Genomic DNA, 13,013 nt, shown 5'->3' with positions numbered 1-13,013 from the left:
GGCCCGGACGGCAAGTACGGCGCCGCCAGCCCGCGGGCCAGCCTGGCCGCCTCCTCGCCGGGCCCCGTCGCCGAGCACGGCAAGTTCTCCAGCCCGCGCTCCAGCCTGGGCGGCGCGGCCGCGCTGCCCTACGAGAAGTTCTCCAGCCCCCGCTCCAGCCTGGTGGTGCCCGGGCAGGAGAAGTACGGCAGCCCCCGCGCCAGCCTGGTGCAGTACGACGGCGCCGCCCTCAGCCCCCGCTCCAGCTACGCCAGCACGGCCAGCGACACCAGCAAGCACTCCAGCCCCCGCGCCAGCCTCACCAGCTACGACGGCGGCGGCGGCGGCGGCAGCAAGCCCAGCAGCAACCGCACCAGCGGCATCAGCATGGGCTACGACCAGCGCCACGCCAGCCCCCGCTCCAGCACCGCCAGCCAGTACTCCTGCACCACCAGCCCCCGCTCCAGCTACTCGGACTCCAGGTACGGCCCGCCGGGCAGCGCCGAGCCGGAGGGGGCGGGCGGCGCCGGGCTCGCCCTGGCCAGCCCCCGCTCCAGCCTCTGCGGCCCCGAGGGCCGCGGCGCCGCGCCGGGCGCCGCCGTGGTCAGCCCCCGCTCCAGCATCTCCAGCCAGAGCTCGCGGAGCTCCCGCGGCTCCATGAGCGCCTACCCCGAGCTGCAGCTGCCCTCGCCCCGCTCCTCCCTTCTGGGGCCCGGCCTGCAGGAGGACGGCGCCGTGCCCGAGCTGGGGGACGTCTACCACAAGATCCATGCCCAGTCCCCGCCGCGGCACGACCAGCAGCAGCAGCACCCGGCCGCCGCCCCCGAGCCGGCGCCCCCCTACGCCTACAGCCCGACCAAAGGCTCTGCTTCGGCCCCCAAATTCAAGCTCCCCTACCAGGTGACGCCGTGCCGGGAGAGCGGCCCCAGCCAGGCGGAGAGGCGGCTGGAGGCGCTGACGCTGGAGCTGGAGAAGGAGCTGGAGATGCACATGAAGAAGGAGTACTTCGGTGAGTGAGCCGCCGGGGTGGGCTGCGGCCGGCCGCCGGGCCTGCCCGCAGCCGGGTGGGTTTGGCTGCGGGGAAGGCGAGCGTGCCATGCCCGGGGCTGCTGTGGAGCAGGTACCTGCTGAGGTCCCGTGTCGCCACGAATGCTCTCTGTCTAACTGGTGTCGGAAGTGCTGGCACCGTAGCTCGTTCCCGGTGTTTGATCTCTCTCCTGTCTACTCTGCACGCGGTTTGCCAGGGTGTGCGGTGCTTCCCCGTCCGTGTGCGGATGGGAGACTTGTCCGAGGTGTTACTGAAGCTGTTCGTGCTGTCGGGGCTCACAGTGGCTCTTGTTTGCCTCTCTTCCTCTTGGGCTGCTGAAGCTTCACCAATAACCTCCAGCATCCCAGACGCTGTGGCATTTGCGGTCGTGCTCTCAGGCCTTCTATGATAACTTCTATACGTGACGAGTGTGGCTGGTGAAGCAGTTTTTAGTGCCTTGTTCAATAAAATCTTTGTGCGAGTTCAGAGTGCCTGTGGGAGCCCGGCATTGTTTCTGCCCTGCGAGGCCTCGCAGCGTCTGCTCGGCGTGCAAGGCTGGTGGGGGTCGGTGTCATCCCTGGGGCCGGCGGGGGGCTTGGGGGAGAAGAGAGCCCGCTGTCCTTGCTGAAGCTAAATCAGCCTGTTGGTCATCTGAATTTTTGTTGCTGCTTTATAGAGCAAAAGTAACCTCTTGAAATGAGTGAACACATTTTGTAGTCACACTAGTTAGGATTAAGCTCCCCTGTCTTTCTTACTTTGTGCTGGGGGGAAAAGGCAAAAATGCCTTTGAAAGATGATCCTGGAGCGTGCAAATACTGCCCTGTTTCTCCTGGCTTGGGACTGCAGATGAGCCGGGCAACTGCTGGACCTCCTCTCGGGCAGCCCTCGGAGCTGTTTGTCCAGGGCTGAGGGCTCTCACACAAGAGCTCCTGGCAGAGGAGGGAGAAAGAGGCCTAGGAAGATGAGTAGCTGTGGATGAGCTGGCCCCTATCCGTGGTGTTTGAGGGGACGGTTGTCTCTGTGCCTTTGTGTGCTGCCTGGGCGTGGGGGAGAGGCTCCCTGGCGGTGCGTGATTTCTGACTGACGCAGCGTTGCTGAGGACAGAGACGTGCATTACCTTGGTTGCTGATTTAAACATGAGGATTCAAATTGGTTTTGGCATAGCATTAGTGCGCTCCGCGTGGAAGGGAGGAGTTGCAGGGCTCCTTGCAAGTATCTGCGAGATGCTTGTAGTGAGACAGACCTGGGCTGATAGCAGAGGTAGCTAAGTAAGCCGTATCCTCTCCTACTGGGAAAAACTTTCTGTGAACTGCATGCAGTGGCATGGTTTCTACAAGCTCTTGTCCCCAGACAAAGGAAGCTGAACGCAGTGTTTACTGCCTCCCTCTGTCCCCCGTGGGGCTGATAAGAAAGCTGATGGTTATCCACCGCATCTTTTCTGGGGTCTGGCACCTGGTGTGGTGGTACTTGCCAGCTGAGTGACTCCAGCTGAGGACAATAAGGGTTCACTTCCGAGTATGTGCTGAAGCTGGATAGGAGGGCTTGTTAACACACTAACTGCAGGAAATGTTACCTTCAAAACTTCCGTGGTATGTAGTGAGAGACTGAAAAATAAGAGTTATTCAGACTAAGAAACAAGTTATAGCTGTGCTGAGCCGCTGAGAGGGGTTTCCAGTGGCCAGGGAAGCTGTGTGTGTGATCTGGGACTCCAGGAGCAGACCTGGGGTATCTGTGTTGTGGGTGGGTTTTTCTTATAAATAAAGAATTTGCCTGTTGCAAGTGTCACTACTTGCAGGTATATTCTGTAGTGATGTGTTGCAGCATGCCCTAAACCTTGGCAGATGTGTCCTATGTAGGATCAGCAGTAAGCTTGTGCCTTTATGCCTAGAGAGTGTATGTACCATCTGCTCTGTAGGTATTTGTTGAAGCAGCACAAAGATGTGCTGCTGTGACTTGCACCCTGGAAGCAAATGAAACCCAGAAAAATGAGGTGCTTTAAAAGAGAAAGTTGATTTCTGTTGAGTTGTGGTTCTGATAAATCCTGGTGGGCTCGATCCTGCATTTCTGGTTTAGGTCATCCATGGAGGCAAATGCTGAGCTTCAGTGGAGTGAGCGCATGAGGTGTTGGCAGGAATGACCACAGGCTGATGGGTCAGAGACAAGGAGAGCAAGAGCAGAATTGGGGGGGAGAATGCTATTTAGTTTGACTTACCTGAGAGGGTCTTGAGCAGTGTTGATAAAAAGAAGCAAGGAGGAATGCATTGATCTGTGTAGCAGCTTGTATATGCTACAGCTGAAGTCTTTGCTTATGCATTTGCTCCCTTAATGCTGGTATCTGGCACGCTCCAAAGGCAGTCGTGGGGTGTTCTGTGATGCCCATGAAGAACAGAAGTGTTGAGCCAATAGTCTTAGCAAGGTAGAGGGAACAGAGGAGATGATTTAATGCTCCTTAATTAGATGAGATCAGTTGTCTAGTGAGTAAATGCTTATATGAGGACACTGGTAATTTTACTGTGTTCTGTTCTTGTCCCCCACTGCCTGCCCACTCCTGCCCCCTCCCCCCAAAAAAAAAGGGAGCAGTATGTTACTTTGAAACTGAGGTCAAGTGACTAACCAGTCCTGTTCAGAGGAGGAACAACTCTACCCTGCCTTCGTTCTGTTTGTGGGTCAGTTTGAGTCTTCCTCGAACTGCACTCATGCTGGCAGTCCCTGGCTGCTCTCCCACACCTCACTGCTCTGCTTCAGGAGGAACCTGTAGTCTGGGGCAGATAAATACAGAACGGAGGATGCGTGCAGGGTCTGAATGTTGGAGGCTCTGGGGGAGCCAAGCAGTGGGCAAGCTGGCAGGTCTAGGGTTCTGACAGCCAGCTCTGCCCATGCTGGTGTGAATGGCGCTGAGCAGCACTGTGCTGGGGGCTTTGCTTTACTGCCTCACCTTCTCCCCTTCTCCATCCTCCCCTTTCTTCTGGCAGGCTTCAGTGCCTCTGTAGAGAGAACGAAAACGCCCTTCCGCAGTTGGTTTAATCTGACTGAAGATGACAGTGCCACAAAAGGAGTGCTCTGCATCTGCCCTACCCCCAGTTGCACAGCTGAGAGGTAGCACCCTGCCACTTCAAGTGCTCCCACCAGCATGTTGCAGCCACATGTGCTCACTGATCTTACAGAAGACAAAGTCTGCAGAGAAGGAAGGGGAGAGGGAGGGTTGTTTAGGGCTGGATTGGTGACCTGCTCCAATTCATCCCTGTCGATGAGGTGGCTGGAGCTGACCCAAGGGAGAGGGTGCAGACAGAGGGCTCTGGGAGGCTGAGACTGTTCCTTTGGCAGCAGCCTGCAGTTGGATTGGGTAAAGCTGTGAGAGACTTCATTCCCTTGTAGCTGCTTCGTATGCAACCCCTGCCCAAACTGCTTCATCCTCAACCCTCTGAGACCCCCGTCTGTCCCTTGTCAAGGTGCTGACAGTTTAGTAAATGTGCTTGGTTTAGTGGCAGATGCTGAGAAAAGAGGTAATAAAAAAGTACTTCCACTCACTTTCATAACTGTTCTCAGCTGAGGATTCATATGTGATGAGGTGAATTGTCAAAGTTGTTTCAGGGATGTTTTAAATTGAATGCGCATCCTGAGGTGTCAGCAGGACATTTGTGGGTGTTGGAAATTCATCAGCTGAGGTGCTGTCTTAAATTCTGTTTACTTTGCGGAATTGTTCAGTCTGATGTCTAGGTGTCGAAAAAGACAGTTTAAGGAAGAAACTGGGTTTTGGCATGCCCATCCAAGTTGAGCAGTCCTTGTGGGACTGACTATAAACCTATGGCTTGTCATCTACCAGGCAGGGAAATGTCATCCTGTTGAACAGTCATATTGATTTTGCTGTTGTTTTTGAACAAGATCTCTCTGTATGTCCTGTGGTTCTGCTGGTGTGTTGTCAGAAATGGAAGGAGAGTCGGTGGAGGGGCACAGGCAGCCATCGCATGCTCTTGGCAGCCCCGCTGTGCTGCAGTCGTCACCCAACAAGGGCTGTCTGCCCATCTTGGTCAGGATGGTGGGATCCAGTCCGAGAAGTGACTTAATTGTCTCACCATCTTGAACAAAAGAGGAGATGGAAAAGGCACTATGAGACTACTGAGGTGGGGGGAGTGCGGATCATGTCCTGCCTGTGCAAGGTCTAGAGAGAGACAAGCAAGTCTGCAGTCTTTCTAGCGTCCTTCAACACCCCTGTACACTGCCCTTTGTGAAGGTGCTTTTCCCCATCTCTACACACTGAGTGTCTTCCCTGCCCCTTGCTGCCACCTCACCCCAAATCTCTCACATCTGATATGCAGAATACAGCCAGTTCATACCACATGCGCTACTCCTCAGTGAGAAACAAGCGGTCCTGTCACAGAGAGCTGTCACCTTTCTTGTCTTCCACAGACACCTTTGTTCGACCCTTCTCCGCCCTGAGGTAACAGCCCCTTTCCCAGTCCTCTGTAGGAGGTTTACCAAGTGAAGCAGGGGTTGCTTGATGTCTCAGAATGAGACACAAAGTCTGGATTCTGTTAATAACTGTAGTCATCTGTCTAGCAAAAGATCATTCTTACCCTGGCAAGCAGGCTTAACTTCTGAGAGCTCCTGGATCTTTCCAGGAAGCCGCGCAGTAGTACCAGCACACGTTTTTTGGAGCACCACCAAGAAACGCTGCTGATAGCATCCTGTTGAAAAGCCTTTGGCCTAGTAGGTAGGTAAAGGGAAGAAACAGATCCCTAAACCCATCCAGGCCCTTTCTGCCCTTTATGTACGTAGTCATCCATACAAATCTATTTCTTTGCATCAAGAAATCCTGCTGGCGTGGTAGGATTGGCTTTTGGGCTACAGTGTGTTTGTGTTTCTTTTGTGTGTGCAGGTTGATGTGATAGAAGGGTGTCTATACAAGTGAGATCAAAATTAAGACAGATAACAGTGGTAAGTCCCTAGAAGCTGTATTGCTTAAAGATGAAATTTGAAAATCTGACTGAAATTTAGGTGAGCTTGCAGTTGGTGACCAGAACACTTGAGATATTTGCTAAAGTGTTGTTTTCTCTCTTAGGATTTTCTGAAGCTTTCTTTGTGAAATACTAGATCTTTCCTATTTCTGTCAAAATAGAGGCAATGGTCAATACATCATACTGTTTTTGGAAATAAGAAAAGATTTATTGTCTGGGAATTACTTTGTATTTCTCTTTATCTGGGCCTAGAAATCCATTCAGCTTTGATAAGCAGCTGAGATCCTTCAGCTTTTGCAGTTGAGGCTGTCCTGTGAAAAATTGTCTTTTCCACCAAATTTGAGCCTTTAATAGGCAAACATCTAAATAGAAATAAACTGCATGGTGTGGTCTCCTGAAGTGTTCAAACAGGTCACGTACTTTAGAGTTTGGTTTTGCTAATCTCCCAGTTACAGCTGGAAAATACATTGCTGAAACTAATTTGAGAGTGGTCAGGCTTTTCTAGCTGAAATGCAAGAAAGCCCTCAAAAATGGGGTCAGACAAGGGAGGTGTGTGTTCACTGGGGAAGGTGCAAGAAGAGCTGCAGTGGGAGATGCTGGGGTACGTGTGAATTAGCAAGCATCCTGGTGGCTCACAGCTAGCAGGAGCCTGCCCTCCTGTCACTGATCCTACACTGAGGCAACAGGCAGTGCAGACTGCGTGAAGGGGAGAGTGCATGGTGCTGCTGGGTGTGTGAGAGTAAAGGAGAGGGGAAGAGAGTGAATGATGGGCTGAATGAGTCAAGAAAATAATGGTAAATAGCAAAAGGGAAAAGCTGGAGGGTTGTCCAAAGGGAGGAGGGAGTAGGAAGGTGAGGAGAGAGAATGTAGAAAGAATTCAAGACAATGAAGAGGATGCAAAAAATAAGTGCGATAACGCAAGTCAACAAAGCTGGGGGAAAAAAAAGTCTGTTTTTGTCTATGGTGTGAAATGCCCTATGAAGGATGTGGGAGTGGTCCTAGATGACTTCTTGTAGTCCCTGCTAGTCATGCACATGCTTGTGAGTCTCCCTGAAGTTGGGAAGTGATAAACCATGTCATGTGTAATAACAGGAGGGGAGACATGTGGAATATAAGTGTGTTTATATTTTATTAAGTACTAGATGCATGTAACATTGTACAATTAACATTAAATGGAAATTTGGGGACTATAACTTGCACAGAAGCATGTGTTATGAATGGGGACAACTGCTTTCTTACCTTCAGTTGCCGGAAACTTGACTGTGAATAGGGGTATTATTTGATGACAAATGTTCTTTGCTTGTTTTTGTTGTTTGTGCTTTTGCTCTTGAGTCCTCTCTGCATTGTTATGAAAGCACGGTGTGCAGAGGGGAATGGTGACTTCCAAAGAACTGCCACATGTTTTATTAGGGCTACTGCGGGTGAAGTTTCTGATACAGAGGTTTGGGTGTATAATACAAGAGTTGACATGGGCGTAGGCACTGCTGTGGTGTAGTAACTCCTGGTTTAATTGTAACCCTTTCCTGCTGCCTTATGGTTTGGGAAGTGTACCTGTGTGTGTACCCCTGTGAATGTCTTACCTGGTTGCTTTGAGCCACAGGGTGATGCAGCAGTGTGCCAAGGGGGAGGGAAGGGACGAGCCACCCAGCTCTATGGGTCTGAAGTAAAGGGGATTGTTTACATTTGAAATGAGTGCGGAGAAGGAAGTTTCTTTTTGCCTGTTTCAAAGAGTCCATATCCTTGTAGAAAGGATACTGGTTTGCAAGGGCTGAGTGGAGCCCGTGTTGCAGTTTGGTTTGGAGCATGCTGTGCCCCGATGATCGCAGAGCCATGGGGCCGTTGTGTGAAACACTGAGCAATTCATTAGATCTTGTTTTTTAGGGCTCTGTCACAAGTTCCAAGCCAGGTCTGTATTGCATTCCTCAAGCAAAAGGCTCTCAAAATTCCCAGAAGTCACATCAGGCTTTTAAACACACCCTTCCCCCTGTGCGCACCCCCCAAAAAATGCCAATCAGGTATGCTCTCTTAGGGGGTCAGGGAGAAATCCTAGCAAGATTCAAAGTAAAAAATTGTTCCTCTAGCGGAGTTTAACTTGCATTGGCAGCTGTTTACCTAGCCTCTGTGCCTGATCCTCCACAAAGATTTATGTGTGCAAATGTCCCAGTTTGATGTTAAATCATGCACTGGAAATTCATGCACAGTGGCGTGTGAATTGGGAGTAAATCGTTTAATGGATTCTGTGGCCGCTGTTTTTTGCAGAGCAGAAATGTGACGCTGTTGTGAAGGAACAGGTAACTGTCAAAGTAGCTGTAGTTACATGATTCAAGTTGATGCTTCTTAGTGAAAAATTTCCCCGAAGTTGTATCATTTTTACATTCAAAATGTGTAAATGATACAACTTTGTGTGTTGCTGCTGATGGCTTGGTGGCAGCAGCAAAGGTACCAGTCTAGGCTGACATCCTTAATATCCATGGTTAACAAATTAGGATATAAATGTCTGTTACAGCCATGTGGATATTGGATATTTAGAAAACTTTCTCAAAGCAAGAGAATTTGCCAAATACTAAAATGATTATTAAAAAAAAATAAAAATCTGGCAGAGTAGTTTTCAGATGTTTAAAAGAGTTGTGCATCAACAGAAAGAAAATAAAACAGCAGCAGTAAGCCAAACAGTTTTACTAAAACCAGAACATTTTTGCAGAAATTCAGTAAGATCTGGGCTTGGCCTCCTGCCTACATCATATATCCCAAAAGGTATCACAGGACAGTGCTTTACAGCATGTTGGCAGAGGGTTTTCCTCAGCAGTGCCTGGAGCCGCAGGGCATTGGAGGGGTGTCTCCTTTGCGCTGGACCCGGCTGGGGTGCTGGCAGAGGATGTAATCCTGTGGTGCTGTCTGGTGACGGCTGCCTGCCAGCCAGGTGCTTGGGCAGCTGTCCACATTGGGACCCTGTGGGGACCCTGCTCCCCAGCCCCACTGGTGGGAGAGGAGGTGCAGCCACTCCTGTGGTATCTCAAAAGTGCTTTGTGTCGCATCCTGCTAAAGCGGAGTGGTTCTGCTGTCGGCACCAGTTGCATCCAAAATAATTTCTTACTCTGTGGCTGGAGAAACTAGGTGTCTCAGAGTATAATGTGGTATTTGATTTTTATGCCTGTCCTGGATGTTGTGGTTTAACCCCAGCCAGCAACTAAGCATCACACAGCTGCTTGCTTACTCCGCTCTCCTCGCCCACCAGTGGGGTGAGTGAGGGAATCAAAAGAGTAAAAGTGAGAAAATTCATGGGTCGAGATAAAGACAGTTTAATAGGTAAAGCAAAAGCCGCACACACAAGCAAAGCAAAACAAGGAATTCATTCTCTACTTCCCATCAGCAGGCAGGTGTTCAGCCATCTCCAGGTTACTTGGGAAGACAAACGCCATCACTCCCAATGTCCCTCCTTCCTCCTCCTTCCCCCAGCTTTATGTGCTGAGCGTGACGCCATACGGTCTGGGATATCTCTTGGGTCAGTCGGGGTCAGCTGTCCCGGCTGTGTCCCCTCCAACCCCTTGTGCCCGCCCAGCCTCCTCGCTGGTGGGGTGGGCTGAGAAGCAGAAAAGGCCTTGGCTCTGGGTAAGCACTGCTCAGCAGTAACGACAACATCCCTGTGTTATCAACACTGTGTTCAGCACAACTCCAAAACATAGCCCCATACCAGCTACTATGAAGAAAACTAACTCTGTCCCTGCCAAAACCAGCACACTGGACAAAGTGCCTCCTCTCTGACAGGGCTGGAAATGTATGATACAAAGCAAAACTGAAGCAGTGAAAAGGAAGAAATGCAGGAATGTGCATGGTGTCTGTAAGTTTTATTACAAGCTTTAAAAAGGCTTGTTTTGGAGGCCTGCTTTCAACTGCCTGAAAGGTTCAAGTCCTGACAGGACGGAGGTACCTGGGGCTGTGATGTGGCATTGCTTGGAGATGCTCCAGGGGCGTGACGGCTCCTGAGGCTGGCAGCAGGATTCCTGTTGGCTTGTTTGGGACCAGGACCAACCTTCAGCTCTTAACAAAATTAGCAGATGTGCTAGTGATCGACCAATAAATGTCAATGTTTGGCTGGATTTTTATGCAATTTTTCACTGTGTCTGTGTGGATGCTGTCTCTGGAAGTGGATTTTGTCCCTTTTTTCTATATTGGAGCAGATACTTCTCTTGTGTGGTATGCGTTATCTCTTTCTGTTAACCTCGCTGTGTTGTTTTAACTCCCTATCGGCATAGCCTTGTTACTATGCTGTGAGACAGAGGAGCACAAGAGAATGTCCAAGTCATATGTCTCTTCCAGCTGGAGTATTTCACATTATCTGAAACTTCATTCCTTGTTTTTTGGAGCAGTTTTACTAAATCGCTAATGTCACACTTATGTGTTCCAGCAAACTTTTAAGAAAAGGCCTATGACTCATTAAGGAAAAAACCCCAGCACCCCAGAGCACAAACACTCATTTAATGCTCAGCTGAGAACTCCTGTGCATATAAAACATGTAAGAGCTTACACAAGGGGACTCAGCTGGGGGTAAGGATTTATTGCTAGTGACACCTATTTCCAAATCTGAGATGCTGGAAAAGTTCCTTTTGGCAGGTTTTGCACGAAAACCTGTAGGCAGTTGGGTTTAAACCTCTGTGTTGCTGGGGTTGTGGTGGTGCACGTGTGCTGACAAGTGCAGCTCAGCCATTGTCTCACCCGGCATGGCTGCAAGCCCTGACCCTCCCTGCTGCTGAGAGAAGGGGGCAACAGCGGCAGCTACTGCGTGACTTGGAAGAAGGGGTATATTGGGCTGATTTGGTTGGTGCTGCCTGTCAGGGTTGGGCTGGCATGGGGTCTGCCAATGGGTGCCCCACGCTGCCTGCGCACTGCAAGCATGCTTAGAGTTTCCCCCATGATGAGTTTTTGGGAGGTGAGGTACCTAACAGAATTGAGTTCCTCCAGGTGCCAGGGATGAGAAGTCAGACGACTTTGAAGAGGGATGTGATCGGGTTGGAATAACAACACAAATATTTAAGGCTAGATTTGGGGGAGATGGTTAATTCTAAAGTCTGTAATTGCAGGTAGCAGCACTGAAATGCCTCTAGCTTGCTGTGAGAGTTAATGTGTGTATTTGTGAATATTGGGAGGAGTGCAGGGAAGGCAGTGTGCGAATGTTAAAGAATATTACTATCACATATTGTCATGAAATAGCCAGGGAGTGGATCAAATGGACAGTGAAGAGGCATTTAATAGGTTACAAAAGGTCATGTATGGCTATATACCATTGCTTTTTTTAAGAATTTTGCTGAATAAGGCTCACTTCAGTTCAGAATATGTTTATAGTTTTTGTGAAAAGTAGATAGCTATTGTGGAAGAACTGCTGGGGGACTCAGATGTTTTCCTGGCCATCCAAACATTTAATTAGTGAACTGTTTCACTTGTGACACTGCAGAACTTCTGGAAAGTGAGAACAAGATTTTTTTTTCCCCTTTTAATGTGGCCACTTGAAAAAATTAGAAAATTTCAAAGTTAAAATAAAGAGAAATGAAAAGCCATTCCCAAATGCAGTTTGACGGTTGTGCATATTTAGATGCTCCAGCTTGCTTGGACCGTATTTACTGTGGTCCATGGAGACCCTGTGGCCTCTCCCAGGCATGGGAAATACCCTTTTGTTCTGGCAGTCATTGCATAAACCTTTCTCCTGTGCCACAAGCTCGTTCTCAAGCATAGGCAGTGTAGAGAACTGGAATCCTGTGAGTAAAGCTCCTGGGCTGGAAGTTGGGTGGTTCTGCTGCGCTTTGTCCATCTCCTTCAATGTTATGTCTGTCCTGGCAGTCCCAGCCTGTGGGGTTTCGGGGAGCATCAGGTAAGGCCAGTCCTGAACGTTGGTCCCTGGTTGCATCAGTGTGGTGTGTTGTTGAACTTGAAACACAGGGCCAGACAACTGTTTGTGGATGTCCCAAATTTAAAAGCGAGTAATTTGAGGTTCATTTTCATGCATGGGCTTTGCATGTGCAAAATTGCAGCATGCATGCAGGGCGTAGTTGATTGGAAACCTTTGTTAGAAAGGGATTTTTAACAAGGTGGGGAGAAGTATGATTATGATTGTTTTTTACTGTTGTAAATCAAGTGCTGACCTGACTGAATTGAGACAGCTGAGGTCTCTGCTGCTGTGGCTTGATTCTGTTTTCCTGGCCTTGCAAATATGACATTGCCTTCAGTAGTGTTAGAGTAGGATCTTGGGTTTGTGTTCTTTGTTCCTGGTGTGAAATTCCTACAAATTCCATTTGTTTGGGCCAGATGTCAAATGATTGGAAAATAATCACTTGGCGAATGGTTCTGAGCAAGGGATAGTGAATACACTTTGCCACTTATCTATGGTTTCCGCCACTCACAAAAGTGTGCAAACCTGGCCATGTGCTGCTGTCTGCTGCCCTGCCTGTTCTTGTCATTGACATGAAACGCAGCAGGATTAGACCCATGGTCTCTGTGGAGTGTCTTGCCTATCACTCTTCTTTCCACCTCCCCATAACTAGGTTAGTTCAAAGACAATGATGATTTTGGGCTTTCTTTAAAAAAAAAAATAGACGCAGCAAGGACATTGGAGTCCAACATCAGCTGAGACAAAACAACTGTTTATACCAGGCAGTGGAAAGAGCTGTAACTGGTGAAATTTTGGATCTCTCAATGTTTTTTTCTGTGTTGTGGCAGTTGCTGTTCTGGTAACGTTGAGCATCCCATTTCTCAGGTATAGATGGGGAAACAGATAATTCCTCGGGCAACAAGGCAGAAGTTTTGATGAATGGCTAATAACTGTTGCAGCTCTTTTTTTTTGCTAAGCAGTTATGTGAAAATTCTGTGCAGTTGGTGGGTTGCCCATTTTTAATCAAAGACATGTTTCCCAGATCTAAACACTCAATAGAAAACAGAGCTGCACAACAATCAAGTGTGTTAGAGTCCAGATTTTGAGCTGGTTTGAGAAATAAGCATGTAATTTTCTGAAGCGTAGGTCAGTAGCTGGTCTTCTTAGAAAGTGTGTTGGCTCGTTGTACCTG

General features: G+C 49.3%; 1 protein-coding gene across 1 annotated transcript in view; it reads left to right on the top strand.

Moving 5' to 3' along the window:
- The window catches only part of WTIP (Wilms tumor 1 interacting protein), an 83,339-nt gene that overhangs the window by 545 nt on the left and 69,781 nt on the right, over positions 1-13,013 (top strand). The window contains exon 2 of the mRNA XM_010585240.1: positions 1-988. Within this exon, the coding sequence (XP_010583542.1) occupies positions 1-988 (988 nt within the window). The remainder of the gene's footprint in view (positions 989-13,013) is intronic.

The sequence above is a fragment of the Haliaeetus leucocephalus genome, unplaced genomic scaffold (genome assembly GCF_000737465.1).
Source record: "Haliaeetus leucocephalus isolate CR32 unplaced genomic scaffold, Haliaeetus_leucocephalus-4.0 Scaffold92, whole genome shotgun sequence".
In the NCBI taxonomy this organism is placed as follows: Eukaryota; Metazoa; Chordata; class Aves; order Accipitriformes; family Accipitridae; genus Haliaeetus; species Haliaeetus leucocephalus.
Note: the sequence above shows the minus strand (reverse complement) of the source record. Positions and strands in the feature narration are given on the sequence as shown.